The 12,309-nt window shown below is 45.7% G+C and overlaps 1 protein-coding gene across 1 annotated transcript in view; it reads right to left on the bottom strand.

The window, feature by feature from the left end:
* The window catches only part of LOC306822988 (copine-9-like), a 135,414-nt gene that overhangs the window by 15,233 nt on the left and 107,872 nt on the right, over positions 1-12,309 (bottom strand). Inside the window, 1 exon segment of the mRNA XM_079342326.1 lies at positions 740-867. Coding sequence (XP_079198452.1) covers positions 740-867 — 128 coding nt within the window.

Raw genomic sequence — 12,309 nt, 5'->3', positions numbered from 1 at the left:
TGACACCCTTTCACTTCAACGAATCCACCAGCTATAATGGGTGGAGAAAGAAGAGCAATGAGTGTAATAATTAACGACATGTTTCACCTGACAAGAAGACCCAACAAGCAGACTGAATGGCAGGTAAAGAAACAAGGTAAGCAGTCAGAGCTTTCCCAGACCTGTGACTCAAACAATCCTTATGTGTTCAACTAGCTCAGACTTATCTGTTCATTGAATAAGCAATATGCAGTGTGTATTTATATATATTGAAGCCACTCATCGTCTTTGTAAGTGTTTAATGTGGATGGCAATGCAATCGTTAGTCCTTAAATATAAAAAAAAAAAACAATAATGCTGTATAGAAAAATCCACAGAAGGATTTGAAAATCTGATAATGACTACAAAGGCAGGGATGATTGACAGATCGAGATTTTCTTTGATATGCCGTCAAGTCTTCTGCACCGATATTTTTTTGTATTCATGAAATGCATACAGAAACAGCTGGCTTCCCATGATGGATCATGATAAACAACACATGCATATTAAACACATGGAAATTGGCAGAGTCTTTATGTAAGAGTGAAAGTATGTGTTGTGTGTATGTGTGTGTGTATGTGTGTGTGTGCTTTTATTGAAGTTATGATTACATGTATCTAGAACAGCTGTATATATGCATGTGTGTGTGTGTGTGTGTGTGTGTGTGTGTGTGTGTGTGTGTGTGTGTGTGTGTGTGTGTGTGTGTGTGTGTGTGTCTCACCGAGCCACCTGGTTGATGACAGGAGCAAAGTTGGTGGGGCCATACAGCTGAACAGTCCGCAGGCTCTGGAAGTAAGACTCCAGTACGCCATCGATGCCCACACAGTTTGGGTTTTCTGTATTTGAATTCTGCAAGAAAAAAAAACAAAACACTCAACTCAAAAGCTCAACAATCATTTTCATCAAACAATCAGAGACGATTTGAAGACATAATAAACATCCCTTCACACCAGGTGATGCACATCTGCAAACTCTCTTCATTTACATGTTTACACACGTTTTATTTGTATGCAAATCAAATTTTAGTACGAAGCTGTGAAACAAAAGTTTATCAGGCCAAAGTTGATCTAAACTAGGGTGACCAAACGTCCTCTTTTGCCCGGACATGTCCACTTTTTACGTCCTGTCCGGGGCGTCCGGGGGGTTTTATAAAATCATGAAAATGTCCGGGGTTCACTGTCTTTCATGGAATCATCAAGTTTGAACTTAAATTGACCGGCGCAAAATACTACGGTAGCTACTTCGTTGCGTGACGTAATTCTCGAGGCTGCTTTGTGGGCGGCTCTGCGACGTGCACATTCACAGGGAACAGCAGACAGCGGCAACACAGCTGACAGCGGAGCAGCATTGATGGCACACAAAATGCCGAAGCGTAAGTGCAGCTTCACAGATGAACTACAAAAACACTGTAAAACACTACAGCAGCTACACAGCAACAGCAAAGAGATGTCTTGCAAAGCCTTTTATGCTTATTTGTTGAGCAACTGGAAACTGCTGGGAAAGACCAGTTCTGCAGAAAATATGGATGGGCAGACAAGGAGGATGAAGAAGAAAAGCAGGATGAATAAGAAAAAAAAAAAGATTAAAAGTAGATCATGTTTGTTTAAGTTAGTATTTTCGTGAGCATTTCTTCTAATTTATTATTTATCTTGTTACCTTGAAAAGGGAGATATTAAAAGCTGGATTTTCTAACACAAAGAGTTCATATTTTTTCACATTATTTGAAAAGAGAGCTATTATTTAGTTACAGGTATTTACATATTTCATTTGATTTCATTACAGAAGTTACATTTGCACCATTGAGGCATAATAAATCATGATCATAGACCTCTGAGAAGCCTGAATTTGTCTGAATTTGTGTCTCATGGCCGTCCAGAGTGTCCTCTTTTTTGGAAATCAAAATATGGTCACCCTAATCTAAACAATATGCATCAACTTGATCAATAAAAGTACAGACTGGATGTTATTAACAGGTTTGAATGAGTTCAATCAATAGTGAATAAAGAAGATTAATTATTACAATAGAAGACCTCAACATGTGACTTGACAGAAGGTGCTCAGACTCTACGTGGTGGTTGATGGGCATAAAATAACTAATGTTGCATTCAGGTGCTCCCCAGGTGGTCCAAGTTTCCCAGTTGGGAAGTCATTATTCCCCTAAAGCCCCATTTCCACTCAGCGGTTTGGTTTAGTTTAGTAGCCTTTTTTTGAAGTTTCCACCGTAATGGTACCAACATTGTCACACTGAACCAAATGATGGACCCAAATGCAGGACTCAAAACACTAAAAAAGTTCAGTTCCTTCAATCAAGCAAAAAGTCTGAGTAATCAGAAAAGGCAGAGGTATCCGAATCAGGAGGCGAAAGGCAAGAAAACTATCCAAAAAACAACAACACAGAGACTGTATACCTAAAGGTAGTGGCCATAATGAGGTCGACCACATCAGGTAATCACAGACGCAGGAGACATTGAGGGACATTCATGAAAAGACAGACCTGAAGTGACACGCAGGCTAAGTAACCAACAAACACAAAGTGAACATAAAGATAACAGGGAAAATAAGCGCTCCGTACGTCTACCCTTCTGTTGGGGTGCGAGGGTACTGATCCGGTCCTTAAATTAAGAGTGGGCTACACTGTAATGGGCTGCTATGATGTCACACTATTTGGCGGCTATCTCCATCTGGCTTACACTCTACTTTCCATATAAGGCTGTGGAAATGCAAGAATGATCCAAGTTTACCGTACCAACCTGAACCAAACTGTACTGAACCAAAGCGGACTGCTTGGTGGGAACAGGGTTTGATTCTTTCCCGAGTGTCTGAGTTGTTGTGCTTGAGCAAGCTGTCATGTGCATTTTAGAACTTGGAGTATTGTTTTCCAGATGTGTCCGACACCGCATGAATGCACCGAATCATGTTTAAAGTGGAGCAGAATGATAATAGGCTGTCAGTGTTGGAGGAACGCTCTGCTATTGGTTGAAGATTACCTCTAACAAGACAGCTGATTACTAAATGACAGCAAGAAAGAATGACAGTGAGTGTGCACGAGATGGATGAAAACATATATATAGTCTTCCTGACTTTTTGTAAGAAGAATTTCACCTGGATTGTCACTCATGACCCTTCTGTAGCTGATGGAAGTTGCCCCCATCTGACACATCCTGACACTTCTGCTTTGTTCTGCCTGAACTCTTCAGCTCTTAAGACTGATCATTAAACTGTCAAACCTGTGAAGAGCTCTTTGATGCCTTCCTTCATTGCGAAAGAAAAAGAAAGCTACATCACAAGAGGGAAAAGATCATGTTTCACAGGTTCAAAACAAGAATGACTGACATCTCAAATGTCTTTTTGTTTCAACTCCTCAGGTATTCTTTCCTGCATCTCTGCTGGAAATGTGCAGCACATCAAAGCTCCAAGCATATTTACATATACAAAATCATTTTACATCCTACTTAACACGAAATGTTAATTATTCATTTCTGCTCTGTGGATTAACTCAGAGACACTCTCTCTGCATTTTTCATTTGTTTTAACACACTATACCTCTGTCATTCATATAAAAGTGGACTCAGAAATAAGCAAGTCTAAAACAGGTATCGAAAGCTGCGGTGAGATCCAACAAAACCAATAATGAGCCTTCTCCTGCATCACTCTGCATGAAGAGCTCATGATAAACTCTGAGAAGAGCTGTTTCTGTAAAATGTGACCGACGCAAACCAGACTGGAACTCGTCGTTTTTCACAGTTTTAAATACTGGGTACCCTGAACTGCTACCTTATCGTGGTGGGGGAGTTTGAGCACTCGAATGACCCTAGGAGCTATGTTGTCGGGGGCTTTGAGCCCCCAGCAGGGTCACCCAAGGCAAACAGGTCCTAGGTGACGGGTCAGACCAAAAGCAGTTCACAAAACCCCTATGACAGGAAGAAGATCAAGGACCGTGACGTCGCCCGGCATGGCGGAGCCGGGGCCCCACCCTGGAGCCAGGCCTGGGGTTGGGGCCCGCAGGAGAGCGCCTGGTGGCCGGGACTTTGCCCGTGGGGCCCGGCCGGGTTCAGCCCGAAAGGACGACGCGGGCCCGTCCTCCTGTGGACCCACCATCCACAGAGGAAGCCGTAGGGGTCGGGTGCAGTGTGGATCGGGCGGCAGTCGACGGCGGGGGCCTCGGCGACCCGATCACCGGACGCAGCTTCTGGCGTTTGGGACGTGGAACGTCACCTCACTGGGGGGGAAGGAGCCTGAGCTTGTGCAGGAGGTTGAGAGGTACCGGCTAGATATAGTCGGGCTCACCTCCACGCACTGCTTGGGCTCTGGAACCCAGCTCCTTGAGAGGGGCTGGACTCTCTACTTCTCTGGAGTTGCCCGCGGTGAGAGGCGGCGGGCTGTGTGGGCTTGCTCATAGCCCCACAGCTCAGCCGCCAGGTGTTGGAGTTCACCCCGGTGAACGAGAGGGTCGTGTCCCTACGCCTTCGGGTAGGGGACAGGTCTCTAACAGTCGTTTCGGCCTACGGCCCGAACGGCAGTGTGGAGTACCCGGCCTTCTTGGAGTCCCTGGGAGGGGTGCTGGACAGTGCTCCGACTGGGGACTCCATTGTTCTACTGGGGGACTTCAATGCTCACGTGGGCAGCGACAGTGAGATCTGGAGTGGGGTGATTGGGAGGAACGGCCTCCCTGATCTGAACCAGAGTGGTGTTCTGTTATTGGACTTCTGTGCTAGTCACAGTTTGTCCATAACGAACACCATGTTCGAGCACAGGGATGTTCATAAGTGCACGTGGCACCAGGACTCCCTAGGCCGGAGGTCGATGATAGACTTTGTGGTCGTGTCATCTGACCTCCGGCCGTGTGTCTCGGACACTCGGGTGAAGAGAGGGGCTGAGCTGTCAACTGATCACCACCTGGTGGTGAGTTGGATGCGCTGGCAGGGGAGGAAGCCGGTCAGACTCGGCAGGCCCAAACGTGTAGTGAGGGTCTGCTGGGAACGTCTGGCTGAACCCTCTGTTAGCGAGGTCTTCAACTCCCACCTCCGGACGAGCTTTTCACAGATCCCGGGGGAGGCTGGGTGCATTGAGTCCGAGTGGACTATGTTCTCCACCTCCATTGCCAAAGCAGCTGCTCTGAGCTGTGGTCGCAGGGTCTCTGGTGCCTGTCGTGGCGGCAATCCCCGAACCCGGTGGTGGACACCGGAAGTAAGGGAGGCCGTCAAGCTGAAGAAGGAGTCCTATTTTTTCACTTTTTTCTCATTCCTCATCTGCACTGCTGACCTCAGAGTCAGCCCCCAGCTGGACACTTTAATGCATATTGATAGTCACCTTACTGAGCACTGGTCACTTTAAAGATAATCACCCTAATCATGTCTGGTTTCATCCTACTGTTGTGTTATGCTACATCTGTAATGGCTGACATGATCACCCTAATTAGGTCAAGTTTCACTCTATTGTCTTCAACACTTAATGCTAATCTGCTCCCCAATAGTTGGGTACTCAATGATAATCACCCTAAGCACTCCTGGTTTCACCTTATTGTCTAGGACACTTAATGCAAATCACTGCTCCTTTAAGTTGGTGAGCCAATTTACATTCCTGCATTGACTGTTTAACGACTGTACTCACACCTCTGGCATAAGCTCAAACACCTCTGTACATGCACATGTAACTAGTTTCTAGAAGGTCAGCACTTTGTTTCTAAGGTTCCTTAACTGTTTACAGGTCTCTTTTAACCAGCACATGTTTTTCTCTCCTCACAGGTTATGTACATTATGCTATATAAGTTTTAAGTCTAATTGCTAATGCTAACTGCACAGGTTTAACATATAATTATGTTGATGCTTAGTCACATTGGGGCTGCTAAATCTTGTTTGGGGGATTATTGTATACAGAGGGGGGGGGGGGGGGGGGGGGACAGCGGGTGTGTATTGTAACTAATGTCTTGTGTCCTGCCTGTCTGTATACTGCTACTGGATGCCTTGAATTTCCCTCGGGATCAATAAAGTATCTATCTATCTATCTATCTATCTATCTATCTATCTATCTATCTATCTATCTATCTATCTATCTATCTATCTATCTATCTATCTATCTATCTATCTATCTATCTATCTATCTATCTATCTATCTATCTATCTATCTATCTATCTATCGGGCGTTGCTAGCGCATAGGACTCCTGAAGCAGCTGACGGGTACCGGCAGGCCAGGCGTTCTGCAGCCCGGGCGGTCGTGGAGGCAAAAACTCGGGCCTGGGAGGAGTTCGGGGAGGCCATGGAGGAGGACTTTCGGTCGGCCTCGAGGAAATTCTGGCAAACCATCCGTCGCCTCAGGAGGGGGAAGCAGTGCTTCACCAACACTGTTTACAGTGGAGGTGGGGAGCTGCTGACCTCAACTGGGGATGTAGTCGGACGGTGGAAGGAATACTTCGAGGATCTCCTCAATCCCACCTTTACGTCTTCCACTGAGGAAGCAGAGGCTGAGTGCTCAGAGGTGGATTCGTCCATCACCCAAGCCGAAGTCACCGAGGTAGTTGGCAAGCTCCTTGGTGGCAAGGCACCAGGGGTGGATGAGATTCGCCCTGAGTATCTGAAGTCTCTGGATTTGCAGGGGCTGTCATGGTTGACACGCCTCTGTAATATCGCGTGGAGGTCGGGGACAGTGCCTCTGGACTGGCAGACCGGGGTGGTGGTCCCTCTTTTCAAGAAGGGGGACCGGAGGGTGTGTTCCAACTACCGGGGAATCACACTCCTCAGCCTCCCTGGGAAAGTCTATTCCAGGGTACTGGAGAGGAGGTTCCGGCTGTTAGTCGAACCTCGGATTCAAGAGGAACAATGCGGTTTTCGTCCTGGCCGAGGAACACTGGACCAGCTCTACACTCTGCAGCGGGTGCTCGAGGGTTCATGGGAGTTTGCCCAACCAGTCCACATGTTCTTTGTGGATTTGGAGAAGGCATTCGACCGTGTCCCTCGCGGCGCCCTCTGGGGGGTGCTCCGTGAGTATGGGGTTCGGGGCCCTTTGCTAAGGGCGGTCCGGTCCTTGTACGACCGGAGCAGGAGTATGGTTCGCATTGCCGGTATTAAGTCGGACCTGTTCCCGGTGCGCGTTGGCCTCCGGCAGGGCTGCCCTTTGTCACTCGGGGTCTTGTTCACGAGTGGGGGGAAGATGGAGCGTGAGATCGACAGACGGATCGGTGCGGCGTCTGCAGTCATGCGGTCGCTGTATCGGTCCGTCGTGGTGAAGAAGGAGCTAAGCCGAAAGGCGAAGCTCTCGATTTACCGGTCGATCTTCGTTCCTACCCTCACCTATGGTCATGAGCTTTGGGTCATGACCGAAAGAACGAGATCTCGGATACAAGCGGCCGAAATGGGCTTCCTCCGTAGGGTGGCTGGGCGCACCCTTAGAGATAGGGTGAGGAGCTCGGTCATCAGGGAGGAGCTCGGAGTAGAGCCGTTACTCCTCCACATCGAGAGGAGTCAGTTGAGGTGGTTCGGGCATCTGATGCCCCCTGGACGCCTCCCTAGGGAGGTATTCCGGGCATGTCCCTCCGGGAGGAGGCCTCGGGGTAGACCCAGGACACGCTGGAGAGACTATGTCTCTCGGCTGGCTTGGGAACGCCTTGGGGTCCCACCGGAAGAGCTGGAGGAGGTGTCTGGGGGGAGGGAAGTCTGGGTGCCTCTGCTTAGACTGCTGCCCCCGCGACCCGGCCCCGGATAAGCGGTAGAAAAAAAAAAAAAATGGATAAATAGGATTCTGGGATAACGTCGATTGTGTGCGACAAGAAGTGAACAATAAGTTGCTGTGGCATCCTTAAGCATATTATTAAAATCAGCAAGAAGATCTTTAAGATGCTGATGATGAACCTGATAAACTGATGTTGTCATTCATCGTGGCGGTGATTCAACATCAGCATGTGTAAAAACAGGGCAGAGAAAAGAAGCAGAAAAACGTTCTGCAGAAAGATGGTTAAAGACAGGATCTGATTTCAAGATGACAGGGTAACATATCTCTAGAAACAACAGAATCAACAAACAATCCAAAACTAAAATCGAGGTCAAGCATATGCCCTCTGATGTGTGTGTGGGTGAGATTAAAAGATTCAGTTTAATTAAAAAAGTCGCAGGCAAACCTAGCAGAGGCATCATCAACATTAATGTTGAAGTCACCAAGAGCAATAAACTGAATAGTTTTAGAATAGAGGATTAAAAAAAATATATCACTGAATGCATTTAGAAAGGAGCTGTTTGGGCGGCAGACTGAAATGCCATAAAACAGGATGCACAGTCCTCAAACAGCAAAGGAAATGCTCTTTAAACCCAGCACCAAGTCCTCCACCTCGGCCTTTGGTCACAGGCGAGCTGCACATTGCACTATGTACAACAATTATTCATTTTTCCATTCACACAGCAGGCTTGAATAGAATTAGTGTGTCGAGTGTTAATTAGAGGCAGCTCAAGTGTTTGTTTACCACAGTGAAGGTCCCTGGTGCTTCTGTTATAGTAAAGACTTGATTTTCTTTGCATAGTTTCACAAATATTCCAACTGTAGGAAAACACTTCTGTGTGACAAAGAGAAGAATCCTCCGGCATGAATATATATCCCTATTATCCAAATGACACTAAAATGCACCCCATGCATGGAGGGGCTATGGTCCTCGAAGATGGGCGGCCTGGGATGGAACAGGGAGTTACAGTCTGTCACTAGTTGGTGAAGCTTTAGAATTGTCAAAGCTTTGTTTGGACAACATGTTTACCATTGCATGGTTAAATCGTTTTTATAATATTGATAAAATGATAAGGTAGAGATTTGTCAAATCATGCTCAAGCTTAAATGGCTGTCGGTAATCATGTATGTGTTTCCTGCAGGCGATCTGTGGTTTGACCTGGTTGCCGGTGGTGGAATATGCAGCTCAAGAATTACTTATTGTAAACTTGCTCAGAAGGACTCTTGGCATTTAACTCATGATGTAATTCAATGTGCACAAATAATATAACCAGGGGCGCTGCTTGTCAACATGCAAGGCAGGCAACCACTTGGGGCCCCATATTACTTTGGGGCCCCTGAGGGCTGACAAACTTTTATCCAAGTTTGCAATGACCGTATAAGAAACATCCCTGATGGGCCCCATCTTAAACTTTACTCACTCTGATTGCCCAGTTAAGTATACATGTTAGTATGGCACTGTCAATGAAAATCACAGAAAAAAATGAAGAGAGAAGAATGTTGGGACACTGCTCGATGTGATAGTTGCTGGGGCTTGATGATTTGATTCTATCCAAGCATCTTTATTGGCATCATTCACTGTAAATCTGAAACATGAATACCCCCATCTCCTGTCTCCGCCTCCTTAAATAGTTTGGTCTGCTCAGAGGGTCAGTCTTACACTCGGTTTCAGACCCATCGCAATTCAAGGCACATCATTCCCCACTCTGTCATCCCTGTTTCCAACTCTATCCAAGAAGGCAGACTCAGAGGGCAGAACAAACACCTAGCTGTGGGAGTGTCACCCACCTGGGGGGAGGGGTTGCTGCCCTTTGTGATGTCATGAGGGGGAAAATCTCAAAACGGCCTGTTTGAGTGCACAAAAAGTTCTGAAAAGTGGAGCAGGTTAAAGAGGATGGACTTTCTCATATCATATCGATGTCGGGTTCATAGACAGACGAGGGAGACATATTAGTGTTTGAAAAACATGGTCAAGTGTATTTTGTATAATATGTGACCTTTGAAAGGAGCTTTAAAAAGACCATACAGGTGAGTGTCTCACACTGTACTTACGATCCATTCTCTCATGGTCATATATTATGAGACAAGAAACTAAAACTTTTCATTTGACAAACTCGGATTTCTCTCCAAGCTGTTTTCAAACAAAAGATTTCTAATTAGAGTCGCCCTGGCATGACACAGCAGCAGGATTTGTCACGCTGAGGTGAACTCTAATTGGGAAAGCTGATTGAGCGGCCGCTCACAGGGAGAGGTGCAAAGTTGTACAAAGCAATGAACCTCGACAGGCCAGATGCCGATGCTCCCGTCACCACTGAGCCCTGACCGGGATGGAGCCTACAGGATCACGGCGTCGGAGGCAAAACTTGATTAAAAACGACAGTTTCAGGTAAGACTAAAAGTTCAGAGTAATAATGAAAGACTTTAACACGTGACATTGTGAAGGTTACAAAAAGGAAAAACTCCCACCAATGTTATCCCACAGCCTTTGAATAGCAACAGATGTATAAGACCCTCCTTCTCATGTTCCCTTCCCTCCCACTTTTCTCTTAATTTCCTTAAAAAAGTGACTGTCCAGGGAGATGCTCCTTTGTAAACCAACGATTATTTTTGCACTTTGCTGCTTTGCAGGTTTCTATTGTTGCCGTCTTCCTGGCTGACAAAGCAAAGCGGTTCATCATCAGATTTTCTTTGCGTGTCTGTCTGCTCACTATTCTCTCTCCATCACTGCCATACCATCAAACAGATCAACTTCTGTCTTTTATTCTTAACATGCAATGTGATTCACAGTGTTTTCTCCCTCCCACCTCTCCTTCCTTTCCTACGCCTCAGTCATCCACTTCACAAGACTACTCCATAATGCCTACAGCCTGCAGGTTTATGTAATCTTAACGATCATGAAATTAAAAAAAAAAAAAAAAAACGTGACGAGTTACATTGCTGCATGAGGCCATTGTGCATCCGCTGATCAAACAAAAACCAGGTCCCACATACGAGAACTCTTGGGATCACAGCTTTTAAACATTCAGACCTCTTCTATTGTCATCTGTAGGATTGTTGAGTGTCATTTAGAAATATGCATGAACAACAAACAATACAATCTGATATAACAATAGTGATGAAAACATAGACTGTAAATATGAATTAACGTACTCTGAGTCACGTCACCATCTGGTACTGCAGGGGGCTTTGGAGTCCCATCCATGGTGGACGCCATGCTGGGAATGGGACTCTAACTTTTTGTCGCCCTGACCACAGGCTGAGAGCTGGACCTGGGACGGGTTTTTATGGCCCTGACACACCAAGCAGACGGCAAAGAATCCTCCTCACGACGCCTTTGTCTTGGCCAAAAAGTTGCACTTGAACACACCACAAAAAACTATAGCCAATGGCCAACCACCTTTATGCAAATGACTGAGAGGAAATAACTGTCCATCAGCTGGCGGCAGTAATCTGTTGTACTATAAGAGAAGATACTTGTCACACCGCTGTCATGCACCACTCGTATTTCTAATCGAGAATAATGTCTGATGAAACGTTGTAAATGGCGCTGGCGTTGTCAGCACTTGGTTTTTTGTGGAAAAAAAAAAGAAGAGGCAGAGGGGAAAACTAAGGAGAAACCACATTAATGGGCATGGATACTACAGAAAAAAGGCAGACAGGCCGTTGTGTGTTAGGGCCCTTGAGCCTCTTGACAAACCGTCACATTGCGTGCACCTGTCAATCACGTCAAACTACAGATAAAACGTATCATTAATCAAATCAAAACAGATTCATCCCACCAAACGTGTGTGTCGATGTAGACACGAGCTCATCAGAGCAATTTGCTTTTTTGAACCGGGCTGTTAACATGTTGACTTCTGCTTTAAATCAGGCTTTTTGCATGGGTGTGTATGTGACTTTTGGTGCTTCTGCAGCCAGCCTCTAGTGGACACTTGATGAACTGCAGATTTGTGCACTTTCACATCTGCTTCATTTTTTAACATCATAGGTTGGCCCTTTGTTGAAAGTCTAATTTGATTGAAGGGACAGTTGCCCGACGTGTCCTCCATCTCGGCCCTCCTTCCTTTGAAATCAGACACCATCCAGTGGGTCCCATTTATCTAACTTCATTTGAACATTGTGGAGATAACCCTCATGTAAATCCAAAACATTATCAGAGAACATCAGGATCCATCCCAGTCTTCTGTCATAATGATCCAAATAAATATTTCTCAGACAATATTGATTGATTGATATGATTTAAAACATGTTAGATGATTATTCACAGAGAGAAGTGGCCATGTTTCATTTGTTTTGTTTGTTTGTGTCAGGTGACACTCTGGATGATTTTAAGTGTGCATCTTAAAGAGAGTCAGCGGTACACTGGCCCTCAATTAACAATAAGAAACAGGACATGTCTGTCATGTGCATCAGTGTGCCAAACAGGTTAAACTGTTCAGTATTTATCCTCACAGCTTTCTTCTACTTCTGAACATTGTATTCTCGATATATTACAAGTATTAAAAAATTGAAAAGGCACACTCTAAACTCTCTTTACTCCACAAGAAAGACGTGTAGCTCTGAGCAGAAAGATCTGCTGCTTTATT

The sequence above is a fragment of the Symphodus melops genome (assembly GCF_947650265.1).
Source record: "Symphodus melops genome assembly, chromosome: 4".
Lineage (NCBI taxonomy): Eukaryota > Metazoa > Chordata > Actinopteri > Labriformes > Labridae > Symphodus > Symphodus melops.
Note: the sequence above shows the minus strand (reverse complement) of the source record. Positions and strands in the feature narration are given on the sequence as shown.